The sequence below is a fragment of the Antennarius striatus genome, chromosome 23 (assembly GCF_040054535.1).
Source record: "Antennarius striatus isolate MH-2024 chromosome 23, ASM4005453v1, whole genome shotgun sequence".
In the NCBI taxonomy this organism is placed as follows: domain Eukaryota; kingdom Metazoa; phylum Chordata; class Actinopteri; order Lophiiformes; family Antennariidae; genus Antennarius; species Antennarius striatus.
This window is the reverse complement of record NC_090798.1, coordinates 8,050,560-8,074,866: the sequence shown is the minus strand read 5'-3', so window position 1 is coordinate 8,074,866 and position 24,307 is coordinate 8,050,560. Positions and strand designations below refer to the sequence as shown.

At 41.1% G+C, this 24,307-nt stretch overlaps 1 protein-coding gene across 1 annotated transcript; it reads left to right on the top strand.

The window, feature by feature from the left end:
- Window positions 1-780: 780 nt before the first annotated feature.
- Window positions 781-10,933, top strand: LOC137590977 (carbohydrate sulfotransferase 12-like). The gene is made up of 5 exons (XM_068308835.1): window positions 781-845; window positions 2,284-2,450; window positions 5,442-5,588; window positions 5,766-6,067; window positions 10,702-10,933. Exons 1-5 carry the CDS (start codon window positions 800-802, stop codon window positions 10,931-10,933), a joined length of 894 nt encoding a protein of 297 aa, XP_068164936.1. The 5' UTR covers window positions 781-799.
- Window positions 10,934-24,307: the final 13,374 nt, after the last annotated feature.

The following is a 24,307-nucleotide window of genomic DNA, read 5'->3' as shown; positions in this document are numbered from 1 at the left end:
GGAATAGTTCTGGCTGGCTCGTAGGCTACAACAAATCAGAGAGATATAGACAGGGTGGCTCTAAAAGTTAACAAAGGTTTATTAGACAGGTTACAAAATAAGTACTATGATGGGGTGTGGATGTCAGTATCAGTTACATAAAGACGTTTGACTAAGCTGTTGTCAGTAAACAAGTCTAGTGGTGTGACTGAATTTGTATTATAATATAAGGTACTGTGGTGTAACTGATGTTAGCGAGTGTTAAGCTTAGAAGGAAAAGACATTTTTTTACTTGCAATATTTGCTTTGCAAATAGCCAACACAAGCACAGATCTTGGTAGGATACGGTCTCTGTCAATTTTAGTTCAGGCTTTTTGAGAAGTAGTTTCCTGTTAGAATCAGTTCTTCCATCCAGGACTATTGCAAAAAAGTAAGTAATGTGGTAACTGACTCTGTATGATATTCAAGTTGCAGTGAAACCATTTTATTGGGGCTAATATAAGTGCTAACTGTTTTCCCACAAATGGATTTTAAAAAAAAATGTTGCTCTCGTTAACTTTCTAAAGAAAATCAACCAAGACATACTTTTAAAAAAATGAATTTTTCATTGTTCTGATATATTAGACTGTATATTTTGACCATGTGTTGCTGATGTTACCTAAATCTTTCAATCACTCACGGGGTATATTTACTCTTTCTGATTCATTGACAAAAGCTGACTCTTTGTGTAACTCCAAGTGTGATGGCATCATGGAAAAGATTCAGTGTGTTCCTTGGATTAGTGGTGATTCTGTTGTTCATCGTCTTATCCTTTTATCAAATGGTCATGCTGCAAATAATGAAAAAAAGGAAGACAAGTAAGACAGGTAAGTTTATGTGTTTACATACAAGTACTGTATATACAGATAAGGGCGGCAGTGGCGTAGTGGGTAGTGCTGTTGCCTTACAGCAAGGCGGTTTGAGTCTCGCTCTGTGCGGAGTTTGCATGCTCTCCCTTTGTCTGCATGAGTTCTCGCCACGTTCTCCGGCTTCCACTCAACTCCAAAGACATGCAACTTAAGCAAACTGATGATAAAAGATTGCCCGTAGATGTGGCTGTGTGCATGCATGGCTGTCTGTTTATGTGTTGCTCTGCGGTGCATGAAGAGGAGCAGGGAGGAGTTGTTGCCGGTGAGAGGCAGAGTTGTCATTGGAGAGGTTGCCACTACCACTATCATCACTTGCCTTATGCTTTTTGCCAGTACTACTAGCTCTAGCCTTTGCTTAATGAAAAACGGTGAAGTATCCAATGAGGGTACAAAGCTTGACGCTCTGAGATGCTCAGAGAAACAATTAGTAGAACAAGATAGGGGAGATGAGTGTTGGAGATGATGGCAGTGATGCCACTTGGCGAGGGTTGAGGCAGAAAGGGAGCTGTAGTAGTCAGTTACGGCAGCACAGTTATTATACAGGGTGTGATTTGTCAAAAACAGAGGGGGGATTCAACAGGCTTAATTTTTCTGTAAGTTAATGGTGAGCACAGTTCTCCTTAAATGTAATACAAACTTTAAAAGACACGAAAAAATGCTGGCCACAATGTGGAATATGGCCTAATTACACTTCAAGACAATGGTTAAGGGCAGATCACACAAACATTGCAAGAGGATTTAGCCTAATGCTAACAGTCTGTAAAACGTAACAATAACACAATAAGGGAAATTAAATAGAATAATCAAACATAAAGGGGTGTGTCAACTTTTGATGTCCAGGAAAAAGTGTGATAGAATAACTCAGTGGATTAAAGTTTAGTTTATCCTCAACACCCCTGAGAAATCCCCCCATACATGTATATATATGTGGATGTGTGTGTGTGTTTGTGTGTGTGTTTATGTGTGTGTGTGTTTTATCTCATCTTATGTCTTGTTTTCACAATTTTCATTGTTTGAATACATTCATTCATTCATCTTCCTAACCTGCTTCATCCGCTGTCGTGGGTTGTGGGATGCTGGAACCCATCCCACCCGAGTGAGGTTTGAGGCAAAGTACATTCCGGGCAAGACACCCGTGCACCACGGAGCCATACACATACACAGACAAACATGCACGCACACCTATGGTCAATTTGGAATTGACCTGACGCACCAATTAACATGAAGCGCATGTTTTTGGAGGTGGGAGGAAGCCAGAGTACCCTGAGAAAACCCACGCAGACAATGGGAGAATATGCAAACTCCGCATCAAAAGGGATACAAACCTGGAACCGCCTTGCCATGAGGCGACAGTGCTACCCACCATAGTGACCATATCGTCATATTCTCATCACAGTAGAGCCAATCCATCAAGTTCAGAAACTGAGACAGCAGCATCTAAGAAAAATGTGTGACACTATTAAAAAGGACGGGAGCTACAGTCTCGACGACTTGGGTGATGAGGACCTGGCAAACTTAATTTATGACGACAAGCATCGCATCATCTACTGTTACATTCCCAAGGTAATAAAGACAAAGACACACATTCACTATAGGACACACAGGACTATTATTGGCACACGCGCCATACACAAACAAAAGATTTTGTGTGTGTTTCGTGAACGTGAAACCTGCAATCATCTTGTCTACAGTGTGAAGATGTGAAGACTTGAGTATTTCGAAAGGCAAATATGAAATGTACATTGTAAAAATAATAATGTTTAGTATATTTACTGTTGTTGAATGAGATGGACCCAAGTGGAAGAGTGAGGTTACAGGGAGAAGAGATCAAGAAGGTGGAGGATTTTAAGTACTTCGGGTCAACAGTCCAGAGCAATGGAGAGTGTGGAAAAGAGGCAAAGAAGCGTGTACTGGCAGGATGGAACGGATGGAGAAAAGTGTCAGGTGTGATGTGTGGTAGAAGAGTTTCATATGAAAGGAAAGGTGTACAAAACTGTGGTGAGACCAGCGATGTTGTTTGGCCTAGAGACAGTGTCACTGAAGAAAAGACAGGAGACAGAGCTGGAGGTAGCAGAGATGAAGATGCTGAGGTTCTCTTTGGGAGTGACCAGGAAGGATAGGATCAGGAATGAGTACATCAGAGGGACAGAACATGTTAGAGAGGCCAGACTGAGAGAGATAGTGAATATATTGGTAGAAGGATGCTGAGTTTTGAACTGCCAGGCAGGAGGCCTAGAGGAAGACCAAAGAGGAGGTTTATGGATTTAGTGAAAGAGGACATGAAGGTAGCTGGTGTGAGAGAAGAGGATGCAGAGGACAGGGTTAGATGGGGGCAATTGATTCGCTGTGGCTACCCCTGAAGGGAAAAACCGAAAGGAGAAGATATTTACTGTTATCATTATGACTATTATTATCATTATCTACACACAACCCTGAAGTGTATATCATATTTTATGTAATAACAACGTGGAAATGCGAGCTTGTAAATTAAGATCAAGGTAAGCTAAAGAATATATAAATATGAAGAAAGTACAAGTAGCGCAGTAAATAATTAAATATACATCCATCCATCTATTTTCAACTGCTTAATCCGGAGCAATGTCGCAGAGGAAACAATCTCAGCAGGGGTGTCCATTCTTCCCTCCCCCCAGACACCTCATCTAGCTCTGCCGGGAAAACCCTGAGGTGTTCCCATGCCAGCTGAGAGACATAGTGTCTCCAGCATGTCCTAGGTCTTCCCAGATGTCTCCTCCCAGTAGGACATGCCCAGAATACCTAACCTGGGACGTTTTCGAGAGGCATCTGAAGGAGATGCCCGAGACACCTCAGCTGACTCCGCTTGATATGAAGGATCAGTTGCTCTACTCCGAGCTCCTCCCTGGTGAATGAGTTCCTCACCCTATCTCTAGGGGTGCACCCAGTCACTCTACGGAGGAAACTCATTTCAACTGCTTGTATCAGGGATATGGTCTGGATCTTGACTGTATCAGTTTCTGCACCGGTGCATCTGTCAATCTCACATTCCATTCTTCCCTCACTTGTGAACAAGACCTCAAGATACTTTAACTCTTCCACTTGGGGCAAAGACTTTGCACTGACCCAGAGAAGGCCGGCCATCATTTTCTGGTCAAGAACCATAGCTTTGGATTTCTAGGTGCTAATCCTCATCCCACTCGCGTCACACTCACTGGCAAACCGCCCCAGTGCATGATGAAGGTCAAGATTTGATGAGTCCAACAGGACAGCATCATCAGCAAAAATCAGAGATGAAATATTTTGGTCCCCAGACCAGACTCCTTCTGGCCCCCAGCTGCACCTAGAAATTGTGTCCATAAAGATTTGTAGGCACAGCCAGGGGTTGTATCTTTCAAAGCATGACAAGAAAACAATGAAAGTCTCATGCATACTGTCATAATCAATTCCATTGACACTTACAGACTACCTGGAGTCATTACACTGACTTTTCTTAAAATTTTATATACTGATTATAATCCCTCTTGTAATCAATCGCATGCATATACTGTATATTAGTGTGAACAGGCCCTGAACACACACACACACACACACACACACACACACACACACACACACACACACACACACACACACACACACACACACACACACACACACACACACACAAGGGCCTATAGGCAACAAAATGCATTGGGAGGTACAATGTCGAGCAGCTCCTTCCTGGTGCGCCCTAATTACCAATTTGTAAAGGGGGATGCTCAAGGGTGCCTTCAGCAGTGCTCGGGTGGTGAGCTGACACCTCCCACTGTCAGCTCAAACTCCAGGTTTATTTTTTGCTGAGGGAAATTAGGTAATGTGATCGCTTATGCTTGCTCTGGAGGGCACTGTTGGCTTTCTATCTGTTAAGCCCTTTGAAATATCTTCAGATGTGATATAGCACTATTTTAATAAAAGTTGATTGATTGATTGATTGATAATTGACTTGCTTGGTGATGTTTCTCATCTCTGAGAATTTTATCTGGCTTCTTCTTCTTCTCCTTTCAGCTTTTCCCTTCAGGGGTCGCCACAGCGAATCAGTTGCCTCCATCTAACCTTGTCATCTGCATCCTCTTCTCTCACACCAACTACCTCCATGTCCTCTTTCACTACATCCATAAACCTCCTCCTTGGTCTTCCTCTTGGCCTCCTGCCTGGCAGTTCAAAACTCAGCATCCTTCTACCAATATATTCACTAATTCTCCTCTGGACATGTCCAAACCATCTCAGTCTGGCCTCTCTGACTTTATCTCCAAAACCTCTAACATGTGCTGTCCCTCTGATGTACTCATTCCTGATCCTATCCATCCTGGCTATCCACTTTAAAAAAAATGAGGACAAACAACATTTTGTTAAGGATGGGTTAGGGTTAATTTTGTCAGGATGTCAGAATTAATTAATTTGTATGGGATGACCCTTTCACAGGTTGGTGTTAATTTTCATGTATATGAATACAGATGGTATATAGAGTTTGGGTGGCCTTTGTTGTTTCATGTTGAATATTTTTTAAATGACTACTTTTCACCCTTGCCCTTCTTACAGGTAGCATGTACAAACTGGAAAAGGCTTATGTATGCACTGAGATACGGTTTGTCAGTACATCAAGATCTAATGTCGATAGAGCATGAGGAGGTCCACAAGTTTGACGCCCTTCATTGCTTAACAAACATCTCAAAAAGAGAGATAAGCGTAAGTCAATTCACTTGAGGTTACCATAAAAAAACATTAAACATATCAGTTCTTTTAGCCGTTTGTTTTTGGAGAACTAATTAACTATCAGAATCAGTTAGTCACATTAATAGTATATTCATTAAACACATAATTTGCATAATTAACAGTTGATATATATTTATGTGCTGTTTGCAGTCAAAGCTGAAACATTACAAAAAGTTCCTGTTTGTGCGGGACCCATTTGTTCGTCTCATCTCTGCCTTTCGTGACAAGATCCTAAAATACGGAGATCCATTCTTGGATCACCATATTTTCCTCATTCTGAACCACTATGGCAACCTGTCTTATACAGTAGAGACAAAGGAACATGCCATTGCATCTGGAGTATCCCCTACATTTCACAACTTCATACAGTACCTGACTGATCCAAAGACAACAAAACCTTTTGATGAGCACTGGAGGCCAATGTACCAACTGTGCCATCCCTGCCTCATACAGTAAGTTCATGTTCGTTAGAATTGTACCTGTAAATGTCATAGCCTTCATCATGCTCTGATGAAGGCTCATAGCCGAAACACGTAAGCATTCATTTTTGGTGTGTGCCAAAATAAAAAAAGTGGAAATGTGAGTACTTTGTCCTCCCTTGATTAATTTTTTAGATGTGCTACCTTTTGGGAGTTTATCCCTATTTTTGACCTGTAAATGTCATGTCAGTGTATAGAAGCTTACTGACATGAGGACATGGTAAAAATTGCAAATTCTGCCACTGAACAAATTTTGGTAAAAATCTTTGTTTCTGATTAAATGGTTAAATGAAGTAGGGATGTTGCTGCGCAAAACATCAAACAAATTAATGCTAATTGAAACTGGTAGATGTTGTTTTGTTCCACATCAGCGGTGGTAGCATGGTCATATTTAGTTAAGGTGTGTCCTGCAGTGGAGAAACACTTCATGACTGATAATTTTAATTCTGGAATTAACACTTTCCCTGAAGCAGTTAGGTTGCTTTAGCACAATTTGTTGAACATATACATAACACATAAAAATTTTGTGCAATTTTTTACTTAAATTATTTAGCTTGATAATACAACATTTACCACAGCGCATATCTCGTCTCTGAAATGATGGATTTTGAAAACGCCGGCCAAAGTGAAGATTTTGAAAACTCGAGTAATAGTCTGCATATGGACGGCTGTAACCGGAGTTATGATAGGCCTTGCCTGCATGACATTCATATGTGTGTGACTCGTATTTACATCTAGAAACAGCATGGACGTTTTTAAAACAATGTTGGCAGTAACAATCGTCCAGGTGTTTTTTTCTAAAAATTTTTTGCAAGCCCAAGTGCTGCTGCTTCACATTGAGCACAGACGAAGGTTGGCTATTTTCCGACTGATAAACGGTCCACGTCGCAGACATGTTCCTAACCAAATACGCCAACGCAAATTTTGGGTCAGACCGGGAAGCACTGCCAGCTGGTGGGAGAACTTTGAGACAGAAGTCATCCTCCAGCAGGAATGGTGTAAGAATTTCCACATGTCCCAGGCCTCACTCCTGTCGTTTGAGTTGTTACAGAGTTGTTATGCATATAAACACATTTATTAATGCACTTGTAATTGCAATTATTAATGCAATGTAATTACATGTGGATAGAATGTAGCCGCAAGAGGACACAAGCCAGTGTCTTATTGTGCCAGTCCCAAGCCCGGATAAATACAGAGGGTTGCGTCAGGAAGGGCATCCGGCGTAAAACTTTTGCCAAATCAAACATGCGAATCAAACATATGACTTCCATACCGGATCGGTCGAGGCCCGGGTTAACAACGACCGCCATCGGCGCTGTTGACCTACAGGGCGCCGGTGGAAATTGGATTACTGTTGGTCGAAGAAGGAGAGGAGGAAAGTGCGTTCGCTCGAAGAAAGAGAAGAGGAACACCAAGAGTATAGGACTAAGAGTAGGGACGTTGAATGTTGGAACTATGACAGGAAAAGGTAGAGAGTTGGTTGACATGATGCAGAGAGGGAAGGTAGACATACTATGTGTACAGGAGACCAGGTGGAAAGGTAGCAAGGCTAGAAGTTTAGGAGCAGGGTTCAAGTTGTTCTATCATGGTGTAGATGGGAAGAGAAATGGAGTAGGAGTTATCTTGAAGGAGGAGTTTGTGAGGAATGTCCTGGAGGTAAAAAGAGTGTCGGATAGAGTGATGAGTCTTAAGCTAGAAATAGAAGGTGTGATGTTCAATGTTGTTAGCGGGTATGCTCCACAGGTAGGATGTGAGCTGGAGGAGAAGGAGAAATTCTGGTCGGACTTTGATGAAGTGATGCAGAACATGTCTAGAAGTGAGAGAGTTGTCATTGGAGCAGACTTCAATGGACATGTTGGTGCAGGAAACAGAGGTGATGAGGAGGTGATGGGCAGGTTTGGTATCCAGGAGAGGAACGCAGAAGGACAGATGGTAGTTGACTTTGCAAAAAGGATGGAAATGGCTGTAGTGAATACTTTCTTCCAGAACAGGCAGGAACATAGAGTGACCTATAAGAGTGGCGGTAGGAGCACACAGGTAGACTACATCTTGTGTAGACGGTGTAACCTGAAAGAGATCAGCGACTGCAAAGTAGTGGTAGGTGAGAGTGTAGCCAAACAGCATAGGATGGTGCTGTGTAGGATGACTCTGGTGGGGAGGAAGATCAAGAGGGCAAAGGCAGAGCAGAAGACGAAATGGTGGAAGCTGAAAAAGGAAGAGTGTTGCATGACTTTTAGGAAGGAGTTAAGACAGGCTCTGGTTGGTCAGGAGGTGCTTCCAGATGACTGGACAACTACTGCTAATGTGATCAGGGAGACAGTTAAGAGAGTACTTGGTGTGTCATCTGGAAGGAAAGTAGATAAGGAGACTTGGTGGTGGAATGAGGAGGTACAGGAGTGTATACAGAGAAAGAGGTTAGCCAAGAGGAAGTGGGACACTGAGAGGACTGAGGAGAGTAGACAGGAGTACAGGGAGATGCAGCGTAAGGTGAAGGTAGAGGTAGCAAAGGCCTAACAAGAAGCTTATGATGACTTGTATGCTAGGTTGGACAGTAAGGAGGGAGAGACTGATCTATACCGGTTGGCAAGACAGAGAGATAGAGATGGGAAGGACGTGCAGCAGGTTAGGGTGATTAAGGATAGGGATGGAAGTCTATTGACAGGTGCTAGTAGTGTGATGGGAAGATGGAAAGAGTACTTTGAAGAGTTGATGAACGTGGAAAATGAGAGAGAACAAAGACTAGAAGAGGTGACTGTTGTGGACCAGGATCTAGCAAAGATTAGTCAGGATGAAGTGAGGAGGATATTGAAAAGGATGAAGAGTGGAAAGGCAGTCGGTCCTGATGATATACCTGTAGAGGTTTGGAAGTGTCTAGGAGAGGTGGCAGTAGAGTTTCTGACTGGGTTGTTCAACAGGATCTTAGATAGTGAGAAGATGCCTGAGGAATGGAGGAGAAGTGTGCTGGTGCCCATTTTTAAGAACAAGGGAGATGTGCAGAGTTGTGGCAACTACAGAGGAATAAAGCTGATGAGCCATACAATGAAGTTATGGGAGAGAGTAATGGAAGCTATACTAAGGGCAGAAGTGAACATTTGTGAGCAGCAGTATGGTTTCATGCCAAAAAAGAGTACTACAGATGCAGTATTTGCTTTGAGGATGTTGATAGAGAAGTACAGAGAAGGCCAGAGGGAGCTGCATTGTGTTTTTGTAGATCTGGAGAAAGCTTATGACAGAGTGCCCAGAGAAGAACTTTGGTATTGTATGAGGAAGTCTGGAGTGGCAGAGAAGTATGTTAGAGCAGTGCAGGACATGTATGAGGACTGTAAGACAGTGGTGAGGTGTGCTGTAGGTGTGACAGAGGAGTTCAAGGTGGAGGTGGGACTGCATCAGGGATCAGCTCTGAGCCCCTTCTTGTTCGCTATGGTGATGGACAGGCTGACAGACGAGGTTAGACAGGAATCTCCATGGACCATGATGTTTGCAGATGATATTGTGATCTGTAGTGAGAGCAGGGAACAGGTGGAGGAGAAGCTAGAGAGGTGGAGGTTTGTCCTGGAAAGGAGAGGAATGAAGGTTAGCCGCAGTAAGACAGAGTACATGTGTGTGAATGAGAGGGACCCAAGTGGAAGAGTGAGGTTACAGGGAGAAGAGCTCAAGAAGGTGGAGGATTTTAAGTACCTAGGGTCAACAGTCCAGAGCAATGGAGAGTGTGGAAAAGAGGTGAAGAAGCGTGTACAGGCAGGATGGAACGGGTGGAGGAAAGTGTCAGGTGCGATGTGTGATAGAAGAGTTTCAGCTAAAATGAAGGGAAAGGTGTACAAAACTGTGCTGAGACCAGCGATGTTGTTTGGCCTAGAGACAGTGCCACTGAAGAAAAGACAGGAGACAGAGCTGGAGGTAGCAGAGATGAAGATGCTGAGGTTCTCTCTGGGAGTGACCAGGAAGGATAGGATCAGGAATGACTACATCAGAGGGACAGCACATGTTAGAGGTTTTGGAGATAAAGTCAGAGAGGCCAGACTAAGATGGTTTGGACATTTCCAGAGGAGAGATAGTGGATATATTGGTAGAAGGATGCTGAGTTTTGAACTGCCCGGCAGGAGGCCTAGAGGAAGACCAAAGAGGAGGTTTATGGATGTAATGAGGGAAGACATGAAGGTAGTTGGTGTGAGAGAAGAGGATTCAAAGGACAGGGCTAGATGGAGGAAATTGATTCGCTGTGGCGACCCCTGAAGGGAAAAGCCGAAAGGAAAAGAAGAAGAAGAATTACATGTGGATAGAATTTTTTTTAAAATGAGGTTGTGTGGATTCAATTATTAATTATTATTATTAATATTTGGTTTTAAAAATACCACCCAAAACCACCCAAAACAAATGCCAAAACAGTCATTACTATTCATATGGGAGTTGTCCCATATAAACACCCCCCGCCCCGCCCCCCACCCCCCACACACAATTTTTTTGGAAATTGTTAGACTGCACCATGAATTATCAATTACTCATGATCATATTATCATTTAATAATGATTTAATTAATTCTGTGCTAAAACATTTTTTTTTTTTGTCATTTACTATTGTGGGCTGCTTCTGTTTGTTTTACTACTCAGGTATGACTTTATTGGCCATCAAGAGACTCTTCAAGAAGATGCTGAACAACTGCTGAAGCTGCTGAAGCTAGAGAAGTTGAAGTTCCCTCCTGCATATGAAAATATGACTACTCAAAATTCTGTGTTTAACTGGTTCAAACCAGTACCCAGAGAGGAAAGGATAAAACTGTACCAGTTGTATGAGATGGACTTCAAGCTGTTTGGCTATCCAAAGCCTGTTGGATTTTTTTGATTTGTTGAGATAAAGTCAGGATTTTATTAATTTCACTCAACTATTGGAAGCCAGTGAGTGTGAAGTCCGTAATGACTGTCAATGAGAAAATAATAACTTCGTTACAAAGTACAGAATTGGTAACATCAGCAGAGGTCATTTTACCTCAAAAAAGTATTGTGTCCCTGGGATGTGCTTCAAGAAAAATTTGCGCATCCCAACATGATGTTTTTGCATCCCTAAAGTAATAACAGAATATACGGTAGAAACCGTATGCAAGGACTGAGTTTTGCCAATAGTACAATATAAAAACTAAACAAACTTGTTAATTTAAATTTTTTTATTAGTAATGATGTCATAACTGTTTAAGTAAAAAGAAAAAAGAGTAAAATTATATATTAGTTTTATCAAAATGTTAAAGCTTGGTAGTCATTCTTAAAAAAACAGTTTTAGAAATAAAAGAAGATGCAATACAGTTTTTTTTCCCACTTTTGCTTTTTAACTCAATACTTTTCTTTGCCTTTAATTCATATATTCTCCTGTGGACACTGCACCAAGCTGAGAGAGCCATCTTCACACAAATTTCAGTGCCATCCGTTGGTAATATCTGTCGCTTTTTCTTCAATAACTTTTGATTGTTTTTTATGCAAGAAAGCACTCAAATTAGTGGATTAAGATAGATGGATGGATGGATGGATGGATGGATCCAGAAGTTATCTTTTGATTATGAAACGTAACAGGTGAAACAGTTCATGACTGATATTGTGTGTCATACTATTGTAAAAAAAAAATCAGTGCACAGATCTTAGAATTTGCTGGTGACAGTTTGCATTTATTACAAACAGAAAATGTGGGCATATTTTGAAAAATATTATTCAAGAAAATATCGTCTTACTTGGCAGATTTGTTTGAATTGAATTCATAGAGCGCAAGACAGAAAGTGTTAATTAACTCTCCAAGAATTTTCAGCTGTGTTTCTTGTCTTCATTGCATTGTTTTCTCGATTATTTCCATCTCAATATTAATTGCAGTACAGTAGTAATTATGATTATCTGTGACTTAATGTGTATTTTAATTCTACATAAGCATGTTACAAAGATGTGTGCATGTCTAAGATAGGAATACAAGAGTTGTTGCTAGCCTAATTTTGAAAAAGCTATTATCTATTTCTGATGTATGAGTAAACAGGCCTGCATAAGAATAAAAGACAAATAAAAAGTTAAAACCATGATAATAAACACAATTCTAATTTCTCTGTGACCAAAAATGTTCCTATCATGAGTTTTGCCTAAATTGAAGCGTCAACACAGGAATGGTGAATGGGCTTGTTTTATTCCAGTCCCATTATACGCTATTGCTGAAGAACAGGCTATACTCATGAAGTATATGAACTTTCTTTTACATCAAATTCAGGTATGTTTTTCCTTTTTGCAGCTGTAGCAATTATCAGTTATTGTATCTTTCACAATTATTGGACTACTGTATATGTCACTACACAAACTGTCTCACTTTTTTTTTACAAAGTGCACATTCATGTTGTACCTGTGTATTCTGATAAAGGAGCTACATATCTTCTACAAGGACCCTTTTTATTTCCTTCGTATGTACCGTAGCACAAATGGGCCTCCTGCTGGCATGATAGTTACAATCCAGAGTGGTAAAATAAAGCATAGGGCAGAAATGTAAAATATATAAATTATATATTTAAAATTTTTATGTAATATCTGTATGTACAGTATGATGGGTATTTTTGGGTTTCCCTAATTGTTCTTACGATTAATGTTTGGATAATTGAAGATAAAGTAGTTCTTGTAAAATTTGGTTGCCCACTCCATGTGGCCCATCATTTAGAACATGATCAACAATTTTGGCCCTAAATTCATCAGGAACCAGCCTATGTGCTTGGGCTCTTCTTCCTCTTTCCGATTTATCATCCTATTCTTCCAGCTTACATTCTTATGCCTCCTCATCTGGACTGTTGACCTAATAATTCTCTACATGTCTCTGTCAGAAATGGAAACTTCTCCGTGAAAGCTTTATATTTTTCACCAATTAAAAGTTTATAAAGAACTGGAACGCCATTAGTTGACCTAATGCTAAACACATTTCCTCTTATTAATGAAAATATAGATTTGGATTTATATGGTTTTGGACTTGCATGGTCAGTGATTCTGAGATTTGATATTGTACAGACTATAGGACTGACTTTATGTGAACTCATTCAGCTATAAATTATAATGAATTGTTTTTGGGATGATTTTGAGTCATTTTACTTCTCAGGTATGATTTTATTGGTCATAAAGAGACTCTCCAAAATAATAGTGAGAAAGAAATCAACTTCCCTTCTTCCTAAGAAAACTTGGGCTATTCATTACATTTTTTTATAAGATTGGTTCACAGCAATGTCCCTAAAAGAGAGAGCATTGTATGAGATCTATAAGATGGACTTCAAGGTTTTTGGCTGCCCAGAGCCTATTGAACTACTTGGTGATTCAAATGACTGCTCCTTATGTACTCCCATTGCATCTCCTTCCTTTTATCACCTGCTTGTGTGCCTCGTCAAACTGTCTGCTCTTCATTGTTACTGTGCAATTATTTTGCATGTTTTAAGATGTCACTTAAATCTTTTCAATAATTCTTTGACTGTCTCAGATTTACAAATCCTCCCACTTCCAAAAACATGCACTTTAGGTCAAGCTGGTCCCAAATTGTCTATAGGTCTGTGTGTGAATGGTTATTTATCTTTCGTGTAGCTCTGCAATGCACTGGCGTCACATCTCAAGTGTCTCCTTGCCTCTCACTTGTAGTCCACTGGGATAGGCTTCAGTAACCCTCGTGACCCACAAAAGCTGAAGAAGCTTCTCAGAAAATGAATGAATGATGATAATGATTCCTAGTTAATGCTCCATGAAAGGATAGGGAAGCTGTCTTTAAATGAAGACAAAAGAGTGAATCCTCTGGCAGCATGGTGGTGCAATGGATAGTGATGTTGGCTCACAGCAAGATGGTTCCGGGTATGCTTCCTTTCTATGTGTGGAGTTTGTATGTACTCTGCGAGGGATCTATCCGAGTTCCCCTGGCTTCTTCCCACCTCAAAAACATGTAATGAATTGATCACACAAAGTTCTTGTAGGTATGAGTATGTGTATGAGTGGCTGTCTGTCATTGTACGGCACTGCAATGAGCTGTCTTATCTGGAGTGTACCTGACTCTTGCTCTGAGCTGGATGAGATAGGCTCCAGCAGGACTGTGACCGCCAAGGTGGACAAGCTGACGAGATGATTGTGATCTTTGTCTTCAAGATCGACCATCTAATATGTGACCTGGAAATAACAGGCAGGTTGCTGGGTGAGAATCTCTGGCTCCTCATTAATTGGTAAGATTACAGGCATAAATCAGGTCATAAGAATCTTGTGTTACTTGCTTTACCTCAGTAATAATTAAGCATGCTTAATTTTTCACTAGTGACTTCAGTATTACTCCCAGCTCTGACATATACAATAGTTCATACACAATTAAACGCCCAAGTAACAGAAACAGGTGAAAAACGAAAGAAGATGCAATGGGAGTAGATAAGGAACAGTAATTTGAATCATCAAGTAATTCAACCAGCTTTGGGCAGCCAAAAAGCTTGAACTCTTTCTGATAGATCGCATACAATATTCTCTCTTTTAGGGACACTGTTTTGAACAAAGAACAATAGAAAAAAATGTATAGTCTCGCTTTGATAGGCAGAAGGGACTTTGATATCATTCTCCAGGTTTTCAGGAGATGTTCACCATCCTGTTGAAGAGTCTCGTGATGGCCTATAAAATCATACCTGCAAAGAAAAATGAATTGAAATCAGCCTAAGAACCGTTTTATTTTAAGACTTCAATGATAATGTTAATCAATGATAATCTCAACACTGGCCTGGGAACGCTTTTGCGATCCCCCAGTCAGAGCTGGTTTATGTGGCCGGGGAAAGGAAAGTTTGGGGCTCCCTGTTGAAGCTGCTGCCCCCGCGACCCGACTACGGATAAGCAGTGGAAGATGGATGGATGGATGGATGATAATGTTCATGGTGCAGTCCAACAATTCATTATATTTTATAGTTGACAGAGGTCACCCAAAGTCAGTCCTACATTCTGTAAAATATAAAAGCCTCCAAATCACTGGTCTCCAAATTAAAAATACAAGTAAAAAGGTTATACATTGTTGAATTAATTTAATTGTGAGTTGTGATACAATGACAAGACTCAGAAGGTCATCTCCAAGATTTGCATGCATGCATTCACAGGTCAATGGAACATGGAATGTTGGTGGTGGTGTTGGTGTTGGTGGTGGCGGGGGTTATCCTACAAAACTATTTATGTTAATGACATTATTAAAATTAAAGGGATATTAAAATTGGAGACTGTTACCGAGAGGTATTGCAATAAAAATGAAGTTCCATACTTTTTTATTGTGATGTTGTGCTAGTTTATATTCAATATAGTACATGCCTGTAGAAAAATGTATTAGCATGAAGTGCTTTTACTCCTCCCTAAGATGTCACAGCATTTCATTGTATGAAAAAATGAGCATTTTATTGTCATGTCAAAATGTTGGCCAAGTAGATTCATATGATACAAATAAAATTAGTTTGAAAAAGTCAACAGTAGGCTGGATTTGTAAGATGATATTGTTTGATTTATGACAAAATGTTTACTTTGTGTCCTGTTTTCTGTCCTTATCCTCCTCCTTCCATATTTGTTCATTGAAAAGGCAAACAAAGTATTTGTAATACATTTAGAGAAAAGGGAATTGTTACGGACGACTTGTAGGCCACGACAAAGGAGGGATATGTAGACAGGGTGGCTCTAAAAGTTAACAAAAGTTTATTAGGCAAGTTAAACAATACATACTGTGATGGGTTGTGAATGTTAGGCCACGTTCAGACTACAGGCATATCAGATTTATATGTGATTTTTAGGGATGACTATTCACAGTGTTTTTAGCAAGTGTCATGCAATCTGGCTCTATTCAGACTGGGCCACATTATCAGCCGATCTGACAGGTTGCCATAGCAACAATGTCGGGGTGGTAGGCGGGGTTGGAGTGGGGGTAGGCAGAGGGGGTTATTCAGTACACCGATTTGTCCCGGGGCGAGTATGCAACCCTGCCCTGACTTTTGGTGGGGGCCACGGTGGGCAGGGGTGTCCTGTCCGGATCTCGCCGCCGCTGACCACCCACCTCCTTGCCCTGTGCCCTTTGGGCCTGTCCCGTGCTCCCTGGCAGTGGCGGCTGCTGCTTCCTCTGGGTCTCTGGGTCTACATGGTTCTCGGTGCCCCTGGTGGCTCTTCGGCTGATGGCTTCTGGATGCTCCTGGCTGACAGGGTTGGGGGCACTCGGCTAGCGTGGCCCTCTTGGGTTCTAGTAGCCTATCTGGATGTTGGTTTCCACCACACATGCATGGTGGTTCAGGGCTTACCAGCTACTGTTGAGTCCAATTATTGAGAACCAGTGGGTCCCGTCAGAACGTGATGAGTCTCACTTTAAACATCACAATCGTATGCCCTCGATCTTTCTCCTACACTGTTTTCTTCTAGTGGCCTATTTTGTACTGTCAGGACCTCCACTAATCTGGTGTTTTATAACATTGGCATTAAGGTATCAGTTCTAAGATATAATAAAACACCCTAAACCTTTTTCAGTCCAACAGCACAGCCTGTCTATCCATTACCTTGTTTGTGTTTTCTCTCCCGGTCTCCTTTTGCTTTCCCCCTTAACTCACAAGGGTGCAGCACTTCCCTCTATGGCTCACAATAGGAAATTCTAATAACGACTAACAATTTTGTGCACGCATTAAAATATATAAGACTAAAATATAAAAGACTAAAATAAGCATTGATCTCTTAAAAGATTGACCCCCTTTTATGGGGTTAAACTGAGAATACATGCAGACAAGACGAAAAGAAAAAAAAATTGCACAAGCGATGGTCCAATAATGGGCAGAGACAAGGATCTCCCCCCAAGACCAAAAACTTTATTGAAAGGGAAATAAAAACACAACACAAACACCAACAGACCTATCAGGTCTCAATTACCTGCATGAGCACTGCAGGACGGCTGGGATGACTGCAATCGGGGAGCCAATCGAGGCCGGAGCACTCACCAAGCTCTGTGCCCGACACACACACTCACACAGCAAACAAACCAAATAGACAAGGGATAAAAGTATAACATGTGAAGGCTGTGCGAAACCACTAAACACACAAATTAAGGGGAGTATGGAGCTGAAGTGAGGGACCCCGACCAGCAATGGCTCCACCGTCTGAACAGTTCCACTGTCACCGGCCCCGCAGCACTCATGCAAGGGAAAGAACAATTAAAAATACGTTAAAAGTTAGCGGGACTGCCGCCACAGTCCAGTATGCTGTTTTGGGGGAAAATGCAAGCCTAAAATAAATACAAGGAGTATAAAAGGGCACAACAATCTTCTCCAGGAATTCACCTGTGTGGGCATGAGGGAAGCCACTGAACAAAACCTAACATGTGACAAAAAAATCTAGGAACACATACAAAGCACATAAACATAAAAACAGAAGACAAATTACAGCAGCATGTGTAGCAGTCAACTCCTACCCAGAAAGGAAGCATGGTAACACCTTATACCAATTCCTGGCTGATTGGTAGGAGGAGCTGACTGCTACCCAACTCTGGTGGCTCTGGAGGTACATTTTCTACCAGTCATATATAAAATGAATGAATGAATGAATGCTTTATTTTGAACATGTGTGCAGAATAACAACAATAATCAAGAGAACAATAATATTACTAATACACAAAACATGCCCGAAAAGGAGTAGGATGAAACATAAGCTTATTTAATCCTACCCCTTCAAAATAATAAATAAAGTATATAAAAGATTTTGCTGCAAGACTAAAATAAGCATTGAAATCATAAAAAAGTTGACCCCCTTTTATGGGGTTAACTATGAGAATACATGCAGACAACACAAAAAAAAAAAAAAAAAAACAATGTTGGGGAGGAATTGTTGTCCGGTGCGTGTAATGTCTAATTCCATATAATTGTAACGGCACTAACAACAACAACAACAACAACTAGCGTGAAGTTTTGTTACCTTAGCGTATTGGCAGTATCATTGTCTGGTAGAGGTGGAGAAAACACACACACCAGACATCGTCAATTTCTTCTTCCGTGTTTTACCGCTCCGTAATACGTACCTTTCTTCCTTCTGGCGCCCTGCTCTCGCATCGCAAATGTGACGTCGCGGTCTGCCGGATCCGCTCAGAGTGTTTGGAGCTGTTTAGATTGCACATGCCTCTGTCCCTATCCGACCTCCCGAATGTGGATGGTCTAAAAATCTCCTGGACGGGCAAAAAATCAGATATAGGTGACTTGTCTGAACAAGGCCTTAGTATCAGGGGTGTGGGAGGCTGCATGAATGTGTAAGATAACGGAAAAAACCAAATGGCAGCATGGCTTTACAAAAGGGACTCACAAAAATGCAGTAGCTGTCATGTCTGCATCCATAGCTTCTGCTATTGGAAGTGCCGTGACCCGCCCAGACTTCCCATTCCTGAGGCCCCTCAACTAACACAAATAAAACACCTCGCACACAAATATACATATCTTTATATATACAGTGATACCTCTGTACTTGACCGCCTCTATACTCAACCGAATCGGTGCTCGACCAAAAAATTCGAGTAGAAAATGTATCGGATCCCGAACAGATTTTCGGTACTCGACTAGCCGAGTCGACCCGAACGCGCTCCTCGGCCAGCGGGTAAGCGTCAGTTCGACTCAGACCGCCAGCGGAGTAACACGTACGCAAATTACGTACGCAAAGACGTACGGAAATTATAGCAAAATATGAAAGTGGTGTACGAGTGTCCAACCTCGCGTCGCAGTACGAAATGGCAAAGTCAACCATTTCCACTATCTTGAAGCAGAAGCAACTGACAATGGACAGGTTCCTTCTTAAAGAAAAGAGGAAGGCTACTGCCCAGCCAGATTCACCTCCACGGAAGAGAGAGAGAAGGGAGAAAACCCCTGGAGGCGCGTTACCTAGCGTCATCATGGAAGGGATTCCCCTTCCATGATGATGCTAGTGCCATCAACCACTCTCCAAAACGTAAGTAAATTATACAAAATGGTTTATAATGCTTTATCTTTATCATGTACTGCTTGTGCACATTTACGTATTCATTGTTGTTTAGATACACGTTCTTATAATATTTTAGGTATTTTTCTAAATGGTAAGAACAGATTAAAATACTTTCCATTATTTCTTATGGGAAAATTGGTTTCGGTGGTCGAACAAATCGGTGCTCAACCACCACCTCAGAACGAATTATGGTCGAGTACAGAGGTATTACTGTATATATATATAACTGGTCCCTCAATAACAACAGCAGAAGTCACTGATTTGCAGGTAGGTAATTTCATGTGAGTTCATGCACTGTCTTGGTTTTGTTCTTTGAAAAAGGTGACATTAATGCACAGTTCATTAAATACACCAGTAAAATATATACTTATGTCTTAAATTTGAAAAAAAAAACGTTTCTTTACTAAAGAAGGGTTCGGTGAGTGAGCATATGAAACCAGCTGGGTTCGGTACCTCCAACAAGGTTAAGAACCATTGCTGTAGAGGTTTGGAAGTGTCTAGGAGAGGTGGCAGTAGAGATTCTGACTGGGTTGTTCAACAGGATCTTAGATAGTGAGAAAATGCCTGAGGAATGGAGGAGAAGTGTGCTGGTGCCCATTTTTAAGAACAAGGGAGATGTGCATAGTTTGGCTACTACAGAGGAATAAAGCTGATGAGCCATACAATGAAGTTATGGGAAAGAGTAGTGGAAGCTATACTAAGGGCAAAAGTGAGCATTTGTGAGCATAGTATGGTTTCATGCCAAAAAAGAGTACTACAGATGCAGTATTTGCTTTGAGGATGTTGATAGAGAAGTACAGAGAAGGATGGACAGGCTGACAGACTAGGTTACACAGGAATCTCCATGGACTATGATGTTTTCAGATGACATTGTGATCTGCAGTGAGAGCAGGGAACAGGTGGAGGAGAAGCTAGAGAGGTGGAGGTTTGTCCTGGAAAGGAAAGGAATGAAGGGTAGCTGCTGTAAGACAGAATACATGTGTGTGAATGAGAGGGACCCAAGTGGAAGAGTGAGGTTACAGGGAGAAGAGATCAAGAAGGTGGATGATTTCAAGTACTTAGGGTCAACAGTCCAGAGCAATAGAGAGTCTGGAAAAGAGGTGAAGAAGCGTGTACAGGCAGGATGGAATGGGTGGAGAAAAGTGTCAGTTGTGATGTGTGATAGAAGAGTTTCAGCTAAAATGAGAGGGAAGGTGTACAAAGCTATGGTGAGACCATTGATGTTGTTTGGTCTTGAGACAGTGTCACTGAGAAAAAGATGGGAGGCAGAGCTGGAGGTAGCAGAGATGAAGATGCTGAGGTTCTCTTTGGAAGTGACCAGAGGCCTGTACCATAAAGCTGGATTTTGGCTTAGCGAGATAACTTCAGGTTTAACCCTGGCTTTTCGGTACCATAAAGGTGGCTTACTTTGTTGTGGTAACCTATGCTGAACACCTAACCTGCTCCGCAGCAGGATACGTTCAGGAAAAGAGTTAAGCAGGTATAAAAGCCCCACCTACTGACCAATCAGTTCTCTTGGAAAATGCCCTGACAGGAATCCCCATGGACTATGATGTTTGCAGATGACATTGTGATTTGCAGTGAGAGCAGGGGACAGGTGGAGGAGAAGCTAGAGAGGTGGAGGTTTGTCCTGGAAAGGAGAGGAATGAAGGTTAGCCGCAGTAAAACAGAGTACATCTGTGTGAATGAGAGGGACCCAAGTGGAAGAGTGAGGTTACAGGGAGAAGAGATCTAGAAGGTGGAGGATTTCAAGTACTTAGGGTCAATAATCCAGAGCAATGGAGAGTGTAGAAAAGAGGTGAAGAAGTGTGTACAGGCAGTGTGAAAAATCCCCCAAGCCCTCTCTCTATCTACTTTTACCTGGACGGAAAATCCCCAACCACTCCTAGCTGCCTTCCCCAACGGATGGGCGGAGCCCAGAGGCTATATAGGAGCCAGGCCACGTGCAGCCACTCCTTTACCTCTGGAGAACAAAGGAGCATGTGAATGCCTCAGCCTTCCTTGGCAATGTTTGAATTGAGTACATGACATGTGAGTGGTAAAGTTACTTTAGTTGACTATGATTTAGTTTTCAGTGATGATTCATTTCTTGATTAGGTTTATAGTGTTTATATTTGAAGTGAAATGACTGTTAGAATAATGTATATAATTTATCTCATATTTACTCTTTTTATTTTCCTTTATTCTTTGTAGCATGGCCATGTTTATGTTTATATCTGTATGAAGTGTATTACTATGTTTTAAGTTCTTTTCTAGGCAGACGAAACCAGCAGGGGGACCACCAGAGTGTTGGTGGGAGCCATTTGAGCAGGATGCGACCTCTGAATAACAATAAGAGTGACACTGGTTGTTATCTTCAAAGGAGAGGATGCCCTAAAACAGATTAGAATGACTGTGTCACTTTTTTATTGCATCATGCCAGATGTTGTTTTACTGTTGTCTTTCTGCCCCCCATCCCTTAGAAAAATTAATGTAAACAGGGACTGCCCTAAATAAAAAGAGGGTTCGGCAGAGAAATCCTTAGAGCGGATAGACGTTTGTATCGAGCACATCTCTGTCCGTTCTCCTCGCGAGTAAGAAATATAAACTGTTGTCTTCTCCTTTTTGAGTGTGTTTGAATGTTTTAGGTTGCCTGAACCTGACATTAAATTGGTCCTTCGAGCCGGATGCCAACACACCTAAGGATTCCAGCGGGTGACGAGGACACCGGAAAGACCGTGGCCACGGCAGGCTAGCCTAGGAGCAGCCTAACAGATCCTTTCCAGGACCGGCCTCCTAGTCACCAGCTGGGATCTACGGGTTGACGGCATTCCGAGAGGGAAGACAACAGTGGTGAGTACAAGCTTGTTTAAAAAGAAATGAATGAATGTGGGCCGATGCGCAAAGTAAACTAAATTTGGACGACGGAGTCCGGAATATCCGTGTAAATTGGCTGAAGAGTACAAACCCTGATAATACTAGTCACTAGCAGGTAAACGAGGGACGACGGAGTCCGATAAATTCCGTGATAATTGATGGACGACGGAGTCCGACAAATTCCGTGTAACAAATTTGGACGACGGAGTCCGGAAGATCCGTGTAAATTGGCTGACTAAATCAAAGGATGGCGGAGTCCTGCAAGATAGGTGCTTAAATTCCGTGGACAAACGTTTGTGTGAGAAAGTGAGAGTGTGAATGGAAATAAAACACCACTAGGTGTTATTATTTCGTACCAAAGCAGTAGGATCGTAAGCAGCAGACTGGTGTGGATGCAAAGGCAAGAATTCTCCACTCGAAAGAGTTGAAGTGAGAATTACCACAACAGGAAATTTGAATTGCTGCCCTACTGACAGAAAACCAGTCTTTAGAACACCCTAGGTGTTGACAGACTGGACTAAATTTTTAAAATGGGGAAAGGAATAAGTAAAATAAAGGCCAAAGATACACTGCAGTGTTAAGATTGGAAACTTATTGAAAAACAGGATCCTAAAAAAAGTTTAAAATTTAAGACAGATGATAATAGAGGATAGTATAAATTGGAGGTCAATTAAACACATAAAAATAGCAGCGCTTCATGAAATAATAATAATAATAATAATAATAATAATAATAATAATAATAATAATAATAAAGGGTAGCTACAACATAATGGGGAAAAAATAAAAATAGAAAAAAAAAGAAATACCAAAAGAAAAGTATAAACACAAAGTAAGAAAAGGAAAGAATTAGCACATACTGTATATTCCATTGAAATAAAATGGGCATATGAATGTATAAATTATATAAGTGATATAAACTTTGTGGTGAGTCTTTCAGTTTCTGGTATATATTCTCTGTATACTATAGGGGAGAGCTGCTCAGCCACCTGGCTGAAATAAAGTCACCCAAGTTAGTGCGTGTTTGATAAGATCCAACCATATACGTATGGGAAGATCAGTGTGAGTGTGCATTGTGTGATTGATAAGCCATTGAAAGTATAAGTATTAAATTTATATTACCCATTGAGTCAATTCAAATTATGGGGTAAATATGAGGTTATAAATGTTTTATTTTGGCACCGAATCATAAAAAGGGGTTTACATTAATGGGAATATTGAACGGGAATTCTTTAGAAAGTTTAAGCACGTTGATAAGAGAAAGTAAAGATAAGTGAAAGAAAAGAAACAGGAAGTCAGCAGGAGCCTTTAATCAGAAAGAAGAAGAAATATTCTATCAGGGAAGTTTTAGAGGCAGCTTTGGAGGTAGGAGACATGGAGGAGGAGATGGAAGAGGTGGAGCTACATAGAACATGTCAGAATGTTAATGTTGTGGGAAGGAAGGACATATACAGTAGCCAGAGATTGTCCTGATAAGGAAAGAGTAGATTAAGATTGACGAAGAGAATGTGATTCGTTGACAGAAAATAAGTAAATAAATAAAATAAATAAATAAATAAATAGAGAAAGACTTTAAAGTGGAATGTGAGACAAAGGAAGTTCTTAATTATAAACTTAAAAGATTTGTTCTTGATGGATGGAGTAAAACCAGAAACATTGCTAATGGTAAATGGAAAACCTATGACTTTCTTCTGTGACACTGGTGCGTGAAGAATGATACGTAAGGAGTCTATTCCAGGCTCCAGGCAGAGTAACCACAGTGTGATAGTGAGATCTGCTAATGACAAAATGTCCACAGTACCACAATCAGAACCTGTTTGGTTGAGAGATCCCCAAGGACAGTCCTGTCAGATGTCCATATTAATGTTTTCTGATTGTCCTGTAAACCTACTACGCCATGATGGTCTGCTATTGCTAGGATTAGCATTAATGCTAAGTTTTGAGGGAAACATTGTACTCAAGAGAAAAGCAGAGCTGCAAAAAGGAGACATTTTTGTTCACCAGGGAACAGGTGAACTGTTTTATTATTACTCCCTTGATGTTCCAAATAAAACACCTCATGAGAACCACAGCTCTGATGACAGAGGGAGAAAAGATGATATCTAAATTACAGGACAAAATGTCAGAGGAGGATCGGCACATCACACTCTGGTGCAAAGCTACACCAGGCCCTGATGAAAATTATGAAAATAGGTTAACTAAAGTCACACCAGCAAAAGTCACAGTAACTTATGTCTATTCAGACGGAGAGACTAATGCAGCTGCAGCAGTTAAATTGTTATCACCAGAGACCGTAAGACTTTTCAAAATGTGGACGGTACCCTTTATTGCTTTGTATAAAAGTAATACAGAAAAATGGAGAGATTTGAGTAAAATGGTGGTAA

Coding starts and splice junctions, on each gene's coding strand:
- LOC137590977 (XM_068308835.1), top strand. CDS start 800: ATGGTCATGCTGCAAATAATGAAAAAAAGGAAGACAAGTAAGACAG. Junction 846..2,283: donor AAGGAAGACAAGTAAGACAG/GTAAGTTTATGT, acceptor TTCTCATCACAG/TAGAGCCAATCCATCAAGTT. Junction 2,451..5,441: donor TCTACTGTTACATTCCCAAG/GTAATAAAGACA, acceptor CCCTTCTTACAG/GTAGCATGTACAAACTGGAA.